Source organism: Lagenorhynchus albirostris, chromosome 4 (assembly GCF_949774975.1).
Source record: "Lagenorhynchus albirostris chromosome 4, mLagAlb1.1, whole genome shotgun sequence".
Classification (NCBI taxonomy): domain Eukaryota; kingdom Metazoa; phylum Chordata; class Mammalia; order Artiodactyla; family Delphinidae; genus Lagenorhynchus; species Lagenorhynchus albirostris.
This window is the reverse complement of record NC_083098.1, coordinates 41,478,935-41,498,178: the sequence shown is the minus strand read 5'-3', so window position 1 is coordinate 41,498,178 and position 19,244 is coordinate 41,478,935. Positions and strand designations below refer to the sequence as shown.

The 19,244-nt window shown below is 36.8% G+C and overlaps 1 protein-coding gene and 1 long non-coding RNA gene across 2 annotated transcripts in view; one reads left to right on the top strand and one right to left on the bottom strand.

Annotated features, from left to right (window-relative positions):
* LOC132519260 (uncharacterized) overlaps positions 1-10,334 on the top strand; it is a 31,281-nt gene extending 20,947 nt beyond the window's left edge. The window contains exon 6 of the mRNA XM_060147193.1: positions 10,176-10,334. Coding sequence (XP_060003176.1) covers positions 10,176-10,313 — 138 coding nt within the window. The 3' untranslated portion in view covers positions 10,314-10,334. The remainder of the gene's footprint in view (positions 1-10,175) is intronic.
* LOC132519259 (uncharacterized) lies at positions 8,391-9,453 on the bottom strand. The gene is made up of 3 exons (XR_009540131.1): positions 9,087-9,453; positions 8,671-8,790; positions 8,391-8,448 (listed from the first exon to the last, which is right to left on the bottom strand). It is a non-coding gene; the product is annotated as an uncharacterized LOC132519259 (long non-coding RNA).
* Positions 10,335-19,244: the final 8,910 nt, after the last annotated feature.

Genomic DNA, 19,244 nt, shown 5'->3' with positions numbered 1-19,244 from the left:
TGCATCACTGTGGAATTTCCCCTCTACCCTCAAAACATCTTAACTTTCATGATTTACCATTTTACATCATACCTAGGGAAAATGTCAGTGCCTATCCATATGTTAACTTTTAAATATTTTCATTTCCTTCTTGTTTTTTAGATTAAAATGAACAAATAGATATGGTTCTAATATTATTTTCCTGCTCTCCAGTGGGTCATCTTTTACAACCCCCTGGGATGCTAGATCCCATTTTTGACCCACTGTTCTATAATATATACATAGAAATGGAATTGCTGGATCTTAAAATATGTGCACCTTTGAATTAGCCAAATGTTTCAAAATTGCTTTCCAAAGTGTCGTGCCAGTTTATACTCCCATCGGCGCTGTATGAGAGGCCCCGTCGCTCCACACTGTCTTTCCAAAACCTGAGATTATTAGATTATAACTTTTAACAATCTGGTAGGGGAAAGAAGGTAACTATTGTCTTGATTTGCATTTCCCTAATTTGGGATGACAGAGAGCAATTTTTGTTTATTAACCATTAGCGTTTCTTCTGTGAGTGGCCTGTTGATATCCTTTGCCCATTTTGCTAATGGGGTGCTTATCTTTTTTAATAATTTAGTATATATATATAAAATACTAATTTTATAACTATTAGAATAATGAATGAGTATATAATTCTTCATCCTAATAATTAGTTGTAGAAAGTGTAAATATGTTCTCCCAGTATGTGGATTGATTTTAACTTTGTGTATAGTGTCTTTTTTAGGACAGAAGTCTTTTCTCTTTACTATTTTTTTTATTGAAGTGTAGTTGATTTACACTGTTCTGTTAATTTCTGCTATACAGCAAAGTGATTCAGTTATACATATATAACTATATATACATTCTTTTTTTATATTCTTTTCCATTATGGTTTATCATAGGATATTGAATATAGTTCTCTGTGCTGTACAGTAGGACCTTGTTGTTTATCCATTCTATATATAAGAGCTTACATCTGCTAACCCCATCCTCCAATCCATCCCTTCCCAACCCCCTCCCCCTTGGCAACCACTGGTCTTTTCTCTATGCCCGTGAGTCTGTTTCATAGACTGGTTCATTTGTGTCATATTTTAGATTCCATATATAATGATATCATATGGTATTTGTCTTCCTCTTTCTGACTTACTTAGTATGATAATCTCTAGCTGCATCCATGTTGCTGCAGATGGCATTATTTCATTTCTTATGGCTGAGTAGTATTCCATTGTATTTATGTACCACTTCTTCTTTATCCATTTATCAGGACAGATGTCTTTAACTTTCATGTAGGCAAATGTATCAGTCCTGTCCTTTATGCTTTCTGTGTCTTAAGAATGCCTTCCTTTCGCCAGGTTATAAAGATACTCTTATATTGTCTCCTAAAAGTTTTTATTTCTGCTTCTTAAACATGAACCTTTAAAACATCTGGAGTTTTATTTTTGCATAAAATATGAGGTAGGAATCAAATTCTATTATTTTCTGTATAAATAACCAGTTGCCCAAATGACCATTTATTAAATAGCTCAGACTTTCCCATTTGGTTTGTAATGCCAGCCTTGCCACATATAATGTTTTCATATGTAAACAATTTTCGTTCTTTTGATTCGTATGTATTATATTCTTCTGATCTATTTCTATTTCCTTGGGCCGGTACTACACCATTTTAGTTACTGTGGTTTTATGAGAAGTCTTAATATCTTACAGGGCAAGTTCGTCTACTTTCTCTTTTTTGGAAATTATGTTGGCAAGGCTTGCTTCTTTCTCTTTTGGGGAATTTTAGATTCTACATCTCAAGTTACACACACACACACACACAAATTTTTGGGATATTAGTTGGAATTACATTAATATGGGGAGAACTGACACCTTTAAAATACTGTTTTCCCTTCTCTGAACATGCTATGTTTCTTCATTTTTCTAAGTCTCTTTCAAAATCTTTCAGTAGAGTTTTATAATTTTTCCCCTAAGGGTCTTGTACAACTTTTCTGAGATTTATTTCTTGATATCTTACTGTTTTTGTTGCTATTGTATGTGATATTTTTTAAACTACATTTTCAAAAAATTTTTGGTTAATAGGAACGCAGTCAATTTTTGCATACTGATTTTGTATCCCAAGTCTTGCTGAACTCTGCTATGGTAATATTGTTTGTTTGTGGACTTATTTGCATTTTCTACATAGAAATGCCATCATATATGAAAAATGACTGGATTTTTTTTATCCTTTCCAATATGTATTTTCTTTGCTTCCTTGTTCATGCCTCCCTCTCAAGTTAAAGGCAACTACCTTGAGGCCATTAGGCTTGGTTGGATAGGAAGCTTATACCCTTAATCTGATCTCTAATGCAGGGCACAATCTTTTTGTAATTGAGGTAAAATTCACATAACAAAAAATTAACATTTTAAAGTATACAATTCAGTGGCAATTGGTACATTCACGATGTTGTGTACCCACCACCTCCATCTAGTTCCAAAACATTTTATCACCCCAAAAATAAACTTCATGCCCATTAAGCAATTACTCCCCAGCCCCTAACAACCAATAACCTACTTTTTGTCTCTATGGATTTACCAATTCTGAGTATTTCATATAAATGAAATTATACAATCTGTTATCTTTTGTGTCTGGCTTCTTTCACTTAGCATGATGTTTTCGAGGGTCATCCATGTTGTAGCATGTATCAGTACTTAATTCCTTTTTGGCTGAATAATATTCCATTGTATAGATTTACAACTTGTTTATCCATTCATCAAATGATGGACATCTGTGTTGTTTCTGCCTTTTGGCTACTGTGAATAATGCTGCTATGAATATTTGTGTACAAGTTTTTGTTTGAATAGTTGTTTTCAATTCTTTTATGTATGTACATAGGAATGGAATTGCTGGATTATATGGTAATTCTATTTTAACTTTTTGAGGAATTTCCAAACTATTTTCCACTGTGGTTGAACCATTTTACCTTCCCACCAGTAATGTAAGAGGGTTCCAATTTCTCCACATCCTCTTCAACACTTGTTATTTTTCCTTTTTTTTTTTTTTATTAAAGCCATCCTACCGGTGTGAAGTGGTATCTTACTTTGACTTGCATTTCAAGTCATTTGTCCATTTTTAATAGGTTTGGGGGGGGTTGTAATTGAGGAAGGGTAGAATCTTAATGGGCATCTGTCATTAAAAGGCCTTTTTAATCTAATGTCTTATTATTTGGGCCCCCAAACCATCAGCTCATCCAATGTTCCACATTTCTGCAGTCTCTCTATTCCTTTTCATTTCTTCTTGCAAACCAGCCAGTTGCTGCCTTGCTAAATGTAGCCAGTAACAAGAACTCACACTACCTTTCTATTTTCCAACCTTTTCTTCTAAAAGGACAGACTCAGTAGTATTTTGCCTGCCTTCCAAATTATCACAGGCAATAGTTTTAGCAAATATTTTACCCTGAAGAGCATTGGTCTTTATCTTTCCAGACTCTAATATCAGTTTCTTCTGTGCCTACCACCTGATGGCTAAGCCAGTGCTACATGTTTTAGAGTTCTGTATTGATAATAACAACATCTCATCCTACTACAATTTCACTATTAGAGAAACATTAGCTATACCAACATACCTCAAGTTTTCAGTGTTTTAACTCAACAGAGGTTAATTTCTCGGTTGTATAACAGTATAAGGCAGGCTTTCAGTGAGCAGACTTCCACAGGGTAATCCAGAAACCCAAGTTTTTTCCATTTTGTGACTCTGTCATTGCCTATGGCCCCTCAGAATCTTTCAATTTCAGGTGGCAGCTGGTTAAACAGGGAGTGGAAGAAGCACATTTGCTTTGAGCCAGTTCAGCCCCAAAGTGACACCCATCATTTCTACTCACAATCTATTGGTAGGAATTAGTCTTTTAGCTTTGCATAGGTACATAGGGTAGAGAGAGGACACAGCAAGGGGTGGGGTGAAGGGCCTGAGAAATGTGATCTGTGATTGGACAGTCTCTTGCCAGCAACAACTCTACATTATGGAAGGGGAACTCAAAGTCTTCAGTGGATAGCTGGCTGTCTTTATCATATCTGGAAGTTTATCACTAAAGGAAATTCTAAAGGAACTATATAGATAGTGGTAAAGGTGTAGGTAACACTAAATGAATATTGACTGCAATATAGGTGATGAGAAGTGGTTGGATTCTGGATATATTTTGAAGGTGGAGTGAATTAGAGTTGCTGACAGATTGGCCATGAGGTGAGAGAGAGTCAAGGAAGACTCCAAAGCTCTGAGCCTAGTTAACAGGAAGGATGGAAATTGAGTAGTTTCATTGCTTTCCTCACGTGAGCCCGCTGTGAGCACTAAATCCTAAGCCCTGCCTGCATGGCAGAGGCCAACATCATCACCTTCCCAAATCCAGAGGAGCTGCACCATCAGTGCAACTTCTCACTGCTTTCCTAGGTTCCTGCACTTGGCCTTACTCTTACTTTCTTCCAATATCAGTTATGCATTTAAAAGTTTGCTTCTTATATTTTATCTAGCATTTCTGAGTAGTAATAGTGGCAGGGTTATAGGGTTACATAATCCACTATATCACTGGATCTATTACTTTATTAGATTATATCATGTTTCTTTCTTATCAGAAAAGAGGCAACATCTAAATCCCAGAAAGTTATAGCAAAAAAATTGAGATTTTTTTTCACTTTACTGCCTTTCCTTCCAAACAAATCCCACTTTTATGTATATATTGTATTTTCATGATTACATGGGGAAAAATGACTTCCTCTTTGAAGCCAGTTGAGTAGAAGCAGCTCAATAAAAGATTAAATTTGGGACTTCCCTGGTGATTCAGTGGTTAAGACTCCCCACTTCCACTGCAGGGGCTGCCGGTTTGATTCCTGGTCCAGAAACTAAGATCCCACATGCCATGCGCAATGCAGCCAAAAAAATAAAATAAAGGAAAAAAAAATAAAGATGAAATTTAACTGAAATATTTTACAATTGTTCTCAGATTATTTTCACACAGATATCACATAATCATTCTCACTAAACCCTCTATTTTTGCCTAACTAAATTAATTTTCTCTCTCTTGATCTTTTTGTAAAAGACCCAACTATTCTTAAACAGCAGATTTGGCTTTTTAACAAAAAGTAGGCCAATAAGCTTTCTGTCAGTCTGCCTACAGATAAATATGGGTCATGGATTTTAACTTGCAGATTAAACATATACATTTATTTTGGTATCCTCTCAAAACTCCAATAAAATGATAGGTAAAAACAACAATTAGAGATTTTAATGTATAAACCACTAGGATATTTTAGAAAAAGAACAAGAGAAAAGAAATTTCAAAATTTTGGAAGCTAGGAAAATGGGTTCTGAGTACTTAATAGCCTCATTAGAGCAGTAAAAGTTCGAAAAACAAGCTTATAGCAGAAGATATTAAGATGCCAAATGATCCAGGCCATAGAACCTTGGAAAGGATCATAAATTGGACACACATCGTACTTCTAAAAGGAGACACACGGTACTTCTAAAAGCAGTATGGGTCTAGAAAGAAGAGATTGGGTATAATGTGTTTAAAAGGAACATTTTACCTGTAGAGCCCCTTCCCGACTTTTTACAGCCACAGTTTCCTCTCCTTACCCCTGACAAAGGATAATAAATTGTATTATCTAAAGACAAAAGACCTAAGAGATTCTAAACTCATTTACCAGGTGCAGTTAAGGCCAGAGTGACCATCATATTAAAATTAGGTGGACTAAGTAAAAATCTGCATCCTGAATAGGGTGACCATTCCCCAACCTCTCTCCCAGTCAGCTTCACCCAGGCAGGAGATTAGAGAAGTCCTCCCTAAGAAAACTCACGAGGCCAAGGAAAAAAGACCTACAGATACTGACCTACAGATATTGAGGCATTCCCCCAATGAAATAGTCAGGTTCATACCAGATTATCCTATAGTGAAGCCCACCAAATGATAGCCCTCACTCACTCATATGGAGTTTCCAATCATCATTTTAGATCATGAGATATTTGAGAAAAATCTCTATAATAAAAAAAAAAATCAAAGTAAACAGAAAAAAGGAACTCAGACAAAACAGATAATGCAGAAGCAAAAGAAAGCTTCATTTAAAAAAAAAGTCTCTCCGGGGGGAAGGATAAATTAGAAGTTTGGGGTTAACATGAACACACTACTATGTATAAAATAGATAACCAATAAGGACCTACTGTATAGCACAGGGAACTATACTCAATATTTTGTAATAACCTATAAGGGAAAAGAATATGAAAAGGAATATATATGTGCGTGTGTGTGTGTGTGTGTGTGTATATATATATATATATACACACACACATATACATATATATATACACACATATACATATGTATGTATATCTGAATCACTGTGCTGTACACCTGAAACTAACACAATATTGTAAATTATACTTCACTTAAAAAAAGCAAACAGGGCTTCCCTGGTGATGCAGTGGTTAAGAATCTGCCTGCCAATGCAGGGGACACAAGTTCGAGCCTCATTAGAGCAGTAAAAGCTGCTGGTCCGGGAAGATCCCACATGCTGCGGAGCAACTAAGCCCATGCGCCACAACTACTGAGCCTGAGCTCTAGAGCCTGCAAGCCACAACTACTGAGCCCGTGTGCCTAGAGCCCGTGCTCCGCAACAAGAGAAGCCACCGCAACAAAGAGTAGCTCCCACCCACCACAACTAGAGACCCAATGCAGCCAAAAATAAATAAATAAATTTATTTTAAAAAAAAAAACCTCTCTAATGTCTTCGGAGAAATAATAGAAGACAATATTGTACAACCCTGAAACAAGAATGGAAAGCTATGTAAAAGCTTATTCATAGAACATAAAGATCTTTTGGAAGTTAAAACAACAGTAAAATTTAATTAAATAGAATGATTGTAATATAAAGTTGAGATATTCTCTCAGAGAGCAGAGCAAAAAGAGAGAGAAAAGACAGAGAATCGGTGTAAGAGATCCAACATATGAATAACAGGATTTTCAGAAAAAGAAAATGAAGGAATCAGAGGGGAGAAAATCAGATTAATACAAGAAAAAATCCTAGAACTAAATAACATAAATTTACAGATTCAATGAACAACAAAAGAGGATCATAGCAGGGCATGTAATCTCGAAAGTATAGAACGTTAAAAAGGAAGAGAAGATTCTGAAGGTTTTTAGAGAGAGAGAAAAAACAAAGACTTGGCAATTAGAATAACAGATTTTGCAAAAGCAATATACGGGTGCTAAACAAAAATGAAGGAATGCTTTTAAAATTCTGAAGGAAAATGATTTCCACATTAGACTTCTATACCCAAATTACCAAGGGTAGAATCAAGACATTTCTAGGCATGTAAATTCTCAGAAACATATCTCCCACTCACCCTTCCTAAGAAGTTTTCAGCAGAAATTTTTCACCAACAGAAGGAAATAAATCAAGAAAGGGAACGAAATGAGACTGAAAAAACAAAAGGCCCAGCACAAGAGAAGGGCATTCCCAGGATACTGGTGCAGAAAGATCTGAAGATTAAAGCTATAGGTATAGCAAACCTAGACCCCAACCAAACCACACTGGAGTAGATCAAAAGGCTCTGTGAGGAACTTCAAGATACAGCAGAAGGATCCAACAGAGGAGCCATCAAAGGAAGGATATTTTCCAGCTCCTCTGGAAAGTTTGGGAATGAATTACTGGTTGGTAGATTAAAAACTAATAAATGAAAACATTTTAACTATCTACCTATTATTAGCTCTAGAGAAACCAAAAAGCTATACACCAAAGTCAATGTAGTCAAATATGCTCCATGTCTCAGGGAATAGTTACAAAGCTTTAATTAAACACAAATAGGAAAGGTATGTGTTTGGGGAAGGGGGGTTTGGAGGTATGGTAGGAGTTATATCCCCTTTTCTATAGTTGGAAACAGGAAAAATCAAGAAAAAATATATATATATGGGGCTTCCCTGGTGGCGCAGTGGTTGGGAGTCCGCCTGCCGATGCAGGGGACGCGGGTTCGTGCCCCGGATCGGGAAGATCCCAAATGCCGCGGAGCGGCTGGGTCCGTGGGCCATGGCCGCTGGGCCTGCGCGTCCGGAGCCTGTGCTCCGCGGCGGGAGAGGCCACAACAGTGAGAGGCCTGCGTGCCGCAAGGAAAAAATTAAAAATATATATATATAGTTTCTAGCAATACAGAGGAAAACAAACAGCAGGAAAAAATAAACAGCTAAATGAGGTGCATTCAACAAGTATTTACTGAGCACCCACTACATGTCAGACACTGTTTTAGGTCAGGGTTTCTCAGCCGTGGCACACTCTGGACTATCCTATGCATTGTAGGATATTCAACAGCATTCCTGGCTTCTATCCATTAGATGCCCAGTAGCACCCCTACAGTCATGACAGTCAAAAATGTCTCCTGATATCGCCAAACGTCCTCTGGAGGGCAAAATTATCCCCAGGAGAGAACCACTGTTCCAGGAAATAGAGATACAACAATTAACAAAACACACGAAAAAGAGCTGAAAGTGATTACCTCTGAAAAATAGGATCAGGGTGAAGAGGAGCAGGGCAGGAAAATGCAGTTTTTACTCATAAGCCTTATAGAATTCTGACTTTTCAAACTATATATACACGCTACATTAATAAAAGAGAATAAATAGTCTAAGAGAAAGATATAAAGTCCATTTATACCTTAATTCACTGTTTCTACACGAGGCAGTATAGTCATGCAATTCTAGATTTGAATTCCAGCTCCACCACTTACTCTGAGGCAAGCAACTTAAACCATTCTGAGCCTCATTTTCTTCAACACTATAAAACAGGAATATTCACCTAGGGTTATTATAAGTATTGCATACTATTATGCAAAAATACATATAATGCATGTCCTATAGTACCTGCATTTTAAGCATTCAATAAATTATAACATCTTGGAAAGTATATATAGTCAGTAGCTTCCATACACCAGATCCTTGAGAATAACCACCAGCATCTTGGATATATAAACCTGGGGCTCCCATAACTTGTCATACACTAGTCATGAGACCATCTGAGTGGCACACCAGGACTCATGCCATTTATAGCATGCACTGTAATCATGTACATACCTTGATTTTGTTCTTGGAAAATCACCATATATACTGAGAGTAAAAAAGCAGATCTGTTGCACGAAGAAAGATAACTGAAATATGTTAGAATTTTACTCATCCAGGTGGCAGATAGCAGAAATCCATGTAAGCATCAAGCAATTTATTTGTATCACGCTATAGGAAAAGCAGTTACATATATTTTAAAAATAAAAAGGAGTAGACCAAATGAAAACAATAAAGCTTACTTCAGGGGATGGGGGGGGGAAGGATTTTACAATTTCATGTGACCGTGTTTCATTTCTCTCCACTGCTCCTTGGATTCTTTCAATAATCTTAATAAAATTTAATAAAAGTGAGCTATTTTGTTTAGGTTAATTAAGATATGAAACTTTTTATATCGTACTTAACGAAGTCCATCTCATTATTCATCAAAATATTAATTATAATAATGGCATAATTTATTCTTATATCCAGTCTCGATATACTATATTCACTACCTCAGTTAATCCTCACAATCTGGGCTACTATGTGGCAGATACTACTATCCTCATTTAATAGATTTAGTCATTCATTTTTTCAACAAATACTATTATAATTGAACACCTGCTCTATGTTGTTCGCTGTTGGGAATATAGCAGTGAATGAAACAGACAAAAAATCCCTGCCTTCATAGAACTTACGTTCTCAACAAACAACAAGTAAGTAAAATGTACATATTGTTAGATAAGAGATAAGTACTTTGGAGAAAAATAATGCATTGAAGAAGAGGGCTTCTGGAATGGAGATGGGGTAGCAATTTTAAATAGGGTTGTAGGGGATAGTGGAATTTAAGTAAAATCATGATGTTAAGATGAGGAAACCAGTTCAGAGAGTTAGTAACTTATTCAAGGTCACAAAATTAATAAAGCCAATAGAAGTATAGCTGAACACAATAAAGAATCTTGGTGCATCATTTTATAACAGCTGCTCAGACTTATTGAGACTTTTTGTGATTGGTCAAACCCAAATTAAATCTGTTCTTCTAAATCGTTCTAATAAGTATTGTAGTGTGCACATTAATCCAGAAATGGAAAGAAAACATTAAATTTGTGTTTATTTTCATTTCAGGCCAAAGAATCCCAAAAAACAAGAAAGATTCTTGGGAGGATATGGTGGAAACACTTCAAAAAGATTATAGTCATCACCATGGCCATTCTCCTTTCAATCATCATCATTCTTTTAAGTACAAATGTAATACCAACTTGACCCTTCTCCCCATCCCCAGCAGGTACCAATAAATTGTTATATGTAATTAGAGTTCTACAACCAACAACTACAAAAGCCTTCTCTAGTGGTAGGAGGAATGGAGGAAAAGGGGGTTGGAAGTATTTCCTTGTCCCTTTAGTGTTCCTTGACTCGTCTTTGTACCTCTCCCATTTCTGTAATCCCATTTGTTTTTTTGTTTTTTTTACCACTGCTCCACTACTCTTCTCTTTGTTAATATTACAAGCACATACCCTGAAATCAGACTGCCAAGCTTCAACTCTCCACTCTGCCACATACCATATAGATGACTTTGGACAAGTTGGTTAACCTTTGACCCTGTCTCCTCATCTTTAAAATGGAGCTAATAATAATAATATCACATAGAGTTGTTGTCTACCACATAGAAAATGCTATTTAAGTGTTAACTATTACTTAATAGGAAAGATGACTGCATTTATGGCATTGATTAAATCCCCATTATCTTACTCCTTACTCAGAAATGACCTTAAAATTCCCTTAGAAGAATTCTTACATGAGTACAGTCCAGATACACATTCACCTCTTCTACATATTCTTTCATGTGAAATGAAAATTCAAACCATTGTGTTTTATACTAGGCATTTCTTTGGGTAAAGATTAAAAAATTAGGAAACTATCATTTCTCTAATAAATCACAGGTCATGTCTTCTATTTTACCACCCTAACAGCTTTATTCTCTTTTTAACTGATACACTTCATCCAATAACCTTGAATCACTAAGATTTCTAAAACCCAAAACATTCAACTTCACTTCGCAGTTGGTTACAAGGTTTTATGAATTCTATTTCCTAACTGGGATGTTGAGGTCTAAAGTACGTTTTAAAAATCATAAAAATCATAGTGATCCATGGGGAAGAATAAAAAGATTAGAACAGGGGTTCCTGACTACTAGAGAACTCATTTTAATTCTGATAATGATCAAATATCAGCACTTTAAGTAGGTCCCAATTCCTCCAGCACAATATCACCTTTCTATTCACAAAATATTTTTTAAAGCATTTTAAATGTTAGAAACTTTTGGAGTTTCTGTAATTTATACCCAGGAAAAGAAATATAGTCTGACATATGTACTAAGTGCTTTGGGGGAGAGGTGTCTCATTAAATTTTACAATGACATGAAGAGGTAAAAACTATTGTTAGTATAATGTAAAGCACATAAAACTGGCTGGCACATAAGTGCTATGTTAATGTTAGTTCACATTATTATCTTTATTTTGCATATGAGAAAAGAGCAAAGTTAAATGGCATGTTCAAGATCACACAGCTAGAAAGCTGAGATTTTACTGATTCAAGTACTGACTGAGGTATATAGCCACGAAACCCACGTTTAACTCAGAGTATATTATCTGACCCCTTAAATTAATTGTGGGCCAGACAACACACATCAGTACTATTTTGCTTTGGACCAGGTTAGTAGGTTGTTTTGGTGGGGGGGGGGGGTAGAGATAGGAATCTGAAGGAATACTGTGAGGATATTGTCATGCATTTTGCTGCCATTACTTTTGTAGCCCTATAAAATTTCTGTAATTTATAATTATGTACAAAACAATGTATTTGTATCCTGATTGCCAGTGAATACTAGCATATTTATTGCTAGAAGACATCAAATTTAACACCTAATCTAGCCACCACACCACCCCCAATTTTACATTTTAGGATGCCAAGACCCAGAAGCCTAAAAAATAAAAAAAATGCCTTTGCAACCTCCCTCCACTTGCAGCGCGTTTAAAGCACAGGCTATCACCCTGGTTCCAGGCAGCACGTCCCATGTAATACCTGTTTTCCTAGGCAGTCTTAAACAGAGTTTAAGAGTTTTCCAGATGACTTCTATTTTTATGAACTGTTGAAAGCTGCTAGGAAGAAGTAAGCAAAGTACTCATTTAGTAAAGTGTTTCCCTGCTATTTGTGCAACACCTAGCAGAATGTACCTGAGTAGAAAGAAACAGATATTAAGACAATCTTAGATTTTTCATTTATGCATTCAAATATTGTTGAGTTGCTCCTCTGCACCAAAACAGTCCTAAATCATTAGGATTTATTCTAAGTTACCACATTGATAGAGATAACAGACATTTGAGAAATTAACGGCTGTATGTAGAAGTATAAGAAATGGTTCCGATCCTACGGGAAGCTTACGTTCCAGTTGAGGAGGTAAGACCAACAAAGATCATAAACACGTTAAAATAACATCTACTAAGTGATGCATTGTGTGGCAGGGAAAAAATACAAGAAAGATAATGATCAACACTGGCTCCAGTCACTGAGAAAGATTTGCACTTATAAGTGGGATGGGAATTGGACCTTATTAGAAATCAAATTTATCTCAATTGGTAAAGGCAATCCAGTTAATGTTGTTACTGAGCACTGATATGCCAGTAGCTGTTGAAGTACTTTATTTTTAATTCTCACAACAACCCTGAGATGGGTACTATTATTATTTCCATTTTACAGATAAGAAAACTGAAGCACAAGTTAGGTCACTTGCCAGAGTCCACTGGGCTAACATAGTAAGAGGAAAAAAGATGAACAAATGAAGACACTGCTTGCTGTGTGGGTGGAGAAAGTGGACTAGACCTTGGGAGTTCAGTCGTGCATTCATTCATTCACTCAGATGGACTGCAGCAGAGCTCAGCCTTCGGTTCTCTTCATTTTCCGCACTCTCCAGGGTGCTTTTATTCACTCCCATGGCATTGCCTTCTCCAGCAATAACCTTCCTTCTGAATTCCAAACCATTTTCTCTACTGGAGACATCCACTTGGATAACGTGCAAACACCTCAAATATTAAATCCTAAAACTCGTATATATTCTTCTTCCTTTCCCCACAAAACTGCTTACTGGACCTTATCTCCTGTGTCTATAAAGGGGATCACAGCTATGTGATCTAGGTCTGTGATCTAGACCTTAGTCTACTGTGACTCCTCTCTTCTGCTTATCTTCTTTTCCCAAATTACTCACCAAAATCACAGAGCTTCCACATGAAATCTCCTTAAGACTCACAGCAGGGAAGCCCAGAAGAGTGACAGAAACAAAAGTAGGGAGTCCCTGCAGGTGCCCAGGCAAGCTTCAAAAAGGGCACTCATCCCCATCATGGTAGACAACTATGTGTCTACTCCTCTCAAGCCTTTTTTGTATTTGGACTGCCTAGCACATACAGAGAGACATTAACATTTGATACTTTTTCATATGCATGATTTCCATAGCTCTTAAACATGATCACAGCAATAAATACGGAGCTTTGGTTTTCAACGCTCAGCATCAGAATCACCTGGGGATCCTAATAAGACAGTGTAGGCTGTCTGGGCTCCAAACCTGAAGGTTCTGCTTAAGGTTGGAATGGCGCCTCAAAGTTTAAACCCCATTCAGTGTATGAAGCTGAGAATGACTAACATCAAAGCACTTTTCACATACCTATCATTTAATGTTCATCCCTAAAGAACATCTAATTTTACAGTTGGAAAAACTGACGCTTGTTGGAGAAGTTCAATTTTATTTGCCCAACATCACAGGACAAATGACGGAGTGGGACCTCTGAACCATTCACTTGAAATATCTATTCCATTCAACATACTAAACAAGAATTTTTAAAATATCTACAAAATAGAATGTCCCACACATTCTAATAAATCTGCAAGAATTATTTTAACTTGTTTTGAAAATTCGTTATCTCATTACAGTCTTCGCAGAAGCTAGAACAAAATTCATTATTTAGTTCCGGCCTGATTTTTAGACGAATCACAAGCTGGTTACAGGAAAACAGGTCATTTGAGGGGAAGCCCCTGCTCAGCACCACACCATGACCCACCAGGATGGAACCCTCTCTCTTGGCAGGCCAGCACTGAGTGACCCACATTCCTTAAAGAGTTCTCAAAGGAACGTAGGAAATGTAATAATGAAATGATACTGTTACGTTTTTTCTGTATTTACGTTGAATATGAGTACCTTGGTTAACATTATTGCTATTGTACACATCTAATTCGATTTGCCATTTTTTGAAAAATTTGTCTGCATAGAGTGTAAATGCATTCCCAGCCCTTTTAGTGGTTTCACAATTTGACAGCAAGCCCAGTAGAGGCTAAAGACTGAACATCCCCATATAAAATATTCCTACTCTTGGTATCCTTTCTCATGAATATTCTGGAGAAAATTGGAAATTGCTTTTTTCTTCCATCAAAATCTCAACCTGTAATACTGTTTAACCAATTATGCATCACTAACTTTAAAAAGAATGCCGTCATTTAACATTGTCATTTTAAACATGACAGTAGTTGCCTTACCTTCCCAAATAAGAAAACAAGACCTACATTATTTCAGGAAATTCTTCCAAGAGATGAAACCTTAAAAAAAAAAAAAAAAAAAAAAGACAGTGCAAAAAATGCATGACTGCTGTTAAGAGTTTAATTTTAAGACAAAAGCACTACATTATAATTTAAACATAATCTTTCAGAAAAGAAAGTTTAGTGCAAATCAAAACCCCATTAAAGCCCACTATAAACTTCACATGAAGATTCTAGAAGTAGGCTTCTAGAACTGGAAACACTTGGTTCCAACAAAATCTGCTTAGGGAGAATATGTCTTGAAAATGTCAAATGGTACAGAGAACATTATGTTGGTTTAGAATCAAGTCAACCAGATTCTAAAAAAAGACATGCTGATAGGTCTTAATACATATAATTAGTTGTAGCATGCTTTATCAATTATTGTAGAAGCAATTTACAACAAATTTCTGAGTATTTTGAAATTTTCTTTATTGCCTTAGCCAATCTCTTTAACTACACTGCAATAATTATATAGCCATCTTCCAATTTCTTTTAAAAGGGTTCCACTTCATCAGTCTGAGATTGGCAAATGTTCTCTAAAAATGTGATAAAGCCCTGTGTAACCCAAGGCCATCCATACAACAAAGGGGCAATTATATAATTCCTTTTCTCAAGTATTTATTCAAAGCATAGCTTTCCATGACATGTTAAATGTCACATTTAGGTACTGGCATAATACAACTGTTAAGTGTCTTCCAATATTTTCAAGAAAAATTTCAAAAAGGCAGGAAAGTAACCTTGCTTTCAAATTCTAAAATACAAACAGAATATAGCCTACACAAATAAAATGTGTATCAACTAACCTTGAAATAAACTCTCTCTCCCAACACCGAGCAACTTAGGTAAGTTTCTCAAAATAGAATCCGATAACCCTAATATCAACGTTTAATAAATGAGGACCTATCTGTACTTTCTCTGAAGACTTTAAAGAATTCCTCCCATGACAACTAAAATAACTGATTTGGACTGCTGAAACAAGGAACACCTTGCTCTTACTTAGGATTTCATTCCTACAAAGTATCTCACCCTTTTTAAGTAGTAAAATAATTTTGTCAAGTCCTTTTTCCATGCCCTTTAAGCACCTTTCTGTCCCCCCAAATTATCCACCTCTACAGAGCTTACTGGAGAAAATAAACGTTTAGCAGAGCATTCTGCTCTGTCTTCCTAAATTACATATTCCCTTGGATCCTGCAGTCTTACCCAAAGCTACTATACTATAGTCACTTATAAAGGGAAGCTGTTGGAATTATCTCCTGCATGAGAATCTAAAAGATGCTTATGGACAACAGGGCAATATATAACTAGCCCAACTCAAGACAACAGAAAAAGTCAGTTTCAAACAGAGTTGCTGATTACCAATTAATAATAATGGAATGAATGAAGTCAGTGACAAACCAAAGGGGGCAATATGCAGGCGACAGGGGAATGTACTGCCTCTAACGAGTTTAATCCCAACCACCTACCCTCACCACCTCCTTTCCCCAGCATGGCACACTACTGCTCCCTGTCCTCTCTTACACTCATTAGAATGCTAAGTCTCTATGGTTTTTTTCAAGCTAGACTTAGGGTCCGTGATTAAAATGCTTGAGTGGTATAAGTTTTATGAAACATGCACCTTTATTTGTCTTTACACGAGATAAAAGTAAAAACAGAAAGACAAAAAATCCTTATGAAACACAGCAAGCTTAACTCTAACCACCTTAAAACAACAGTCCTTACAACTTCAGTGTAGGGAAGATCACTTGGTGTGTGTGAAATACAGAATCCCAGGGAACACCTCCAAACAATACTGATTCTGATATAAATAGCCTGCAGGTCTCTTTGAAATACCAACGAGATTATAATCAACACTCCCCCAACTTTCCAGATTATAGGCAATTGACAGCAATATACAGCCCAACCCACCAATTTACACAACTGGATCTTGCTAGAACCATGTTACACATGCAAAATTTCAGACTAGACTCCTAATTATAGCCAGTAGTGAAGAAAGGAAAAAGTATGCATTCTTCTCAACTTTTCAAAAGTAGGTAGTAACAGTCTTCATGAAGTCTGGGGTCATCCTTAAGTATTAGTACACTGATAAATTGCACTATTAAGTGAACTGCATCCAAAGAAATTTACTTTATTGAGATGTGCATCCATTATGCATGGATCTAGATTTTTACATTTCAGGTTAAGCTGACTCCAAACCAAATAAACTCATTATACATTTCAGGACCAACACAAATACTGTGATGGACAGTGGGATCAGTCCTTGTTTTAAAATTCCCAATACCTCAAGGCCATAAAGTACTTTTGAAGCACAAGACAACTTCAAAGAACTTTCCCAAGCAGTAAAACAAAGCACATAAATGTATAGAATACAAAGACCTAATAATCAGATCCTAATGTTATTGAGACTACCTTTCAAAACTATCTCAGCATGAATGGCACCTGGACAGGTGTCCACACACTATATTCTAACTTGTATACAACAAAGAATAGTGAAGTAATTGCCACCCCAATGTGGAAAGAGTAATGTGGTAATAAGACCTGCAACCTTACAATACATATTTGAAGGTTAAAAAAGGAGTAAGAGGAAACCCAGAACCCCAGGAAGAGAGATTAACTAACTCACCTGGTAGCAAACATCTAGTAAACCAAAAGGTAACAAAATTTGACTTAGGCCAACAGACCTAGAAACGGGGGTTGGTAGCTCTAACAGGGTCTACAAAACTGATGAGAACTGAAATCAAAGCTTCCTAACACTGTCCAACAGGTAAATGAGATTTGTTCTATAATAAACTAGCAAACTACTTGTAAACTTCTACTTTGCTGGCCAAATTTTAGAAGGGTACTGAACTACTAACATTTTGTCTCCCCAAATCTGTCATTATCACACACAAAAAGGGTGCTAAAAGTAAACAATACCACTTCTGGTCTTCTGAAATCCTACTAAAACCCATTACTTAAAAAGGGGGGGGGCAACATAAAAAATATATAAGGTCAAAGAAAATGGGAGGGAATTCCCTGGCGGTCCAGTGGTTTTAGACTCTGCGCTTTCATTGCCATGGGCGCAGGTTCAATCCCTGGACTGGGAACTAAGATCCCACAAGCCATGCAGCCAAAAAAAAAAAAAAAAAAAAAAAAAAGAAAACGGGAGAGGAAACTACAAAATTTTGGAAGCTGCAAACCTCTGAATAAATGGCAATTGACTAAGGAGACAAGAAAACTTAATATTCTGTCAGCAGTGAGGATATTTCAGATTGTACCACAGAACCCCCAAAGGCTTATTAGCAAATGGCAGCCCAGGTATCTCTGTAAACAGAGGTAAAAGGGACTAAAGAGGATTGGTTGAAAGTCTGTTTGACAAGCAGTTAAACCTCCAGATGCCCTCTGTACTGCTGGACAGCTGAACTCTTCCATCCTGGCAGAAACTTGTCTGAAGCAGGTAAGAGGGTGGTCTTCGGACTCAATAGGCATACAATGATGAAAATAAAGGAGTTCAAGTAGTTTACTTGTTCAGATCCCTCAGGTTTCTCCCCTCACTGGGATCTCAGAACACTGGCAGCCAGGTATTTTACCCTCCAGGCAGCAGAGTAGAAAAAGACTTCTCTGATGAACCTGATCAGCTCAAGGAAGGAAAAAAAGAATGTATCAAGAGGTTCCTCAATAAAATGACACAGCCCGATCACCCAGTAGTGAACCCCATGGTTGACAAATACCCATCCCTCAGCCCCACAAATTCACAACATCCAAGCTGCTTTAAAAATGCTGCACTCCTATATATGAGACAAGGATCACCAAACATTTGAGGAAGATTATAGGCAGAGGCCAAAGCAACAGGAAAGAAAAGCATCTTGGGGAAACAAACTCTGAAAGTTATGTTAACTTTAGACTTGAATAAAAGATAATACACACCCATGTTAAGAACAGGTTACTACTTATAACACAGGTTGGAGAAAGAGGTCTTAGATATTAGATGACTGAAATTAAAAACCTTAAAAAAAGTTGAAAGATTAAGTTGTAAAAATCGCTCAAAGGATAACAGCCTGCAATGGAAAACAGGAAAACCAGATGCGCAGGGCTCACACCCAAAAAACAATTCTGGAGGAAAGACTGGGGTGGTGAAGGACACGAGGAAAGATCAGCTCCAGTAACATTTCCCAGGATTGAAGAGCATGTTTACACAATGACAGGACCCACTGAAAGCTCAGCACAACGGATGAAACAAACCCAAGATAGTCATGAAATTGGAGAACACTGATAGTGGCAAAACCCTAAGCATTTCACATGAATGATGAAAAATCAAACAGCATCAAATCTCTTCACTAAACCTCGAATTCTCTATTGAGCCAAACTAGTTATTCAGTTACGAGGATGGAACAGACCTTTATAGATGGGAAGGCCTCAGAAGCAGGAAGATGGGCTATACAAAAGCAAGCCCTGGGATTCAAGAAATAAAGGACCTAAGTAGACAGGCACAAGGCAACACCCCAGAATGACGGCAAGGCCCCAACTCAAGTTATTCAACAATTCTGAAGGGCAAGGAGTTCAGACTGAAATATAAAATACCTAAGAAAAACATGAAGC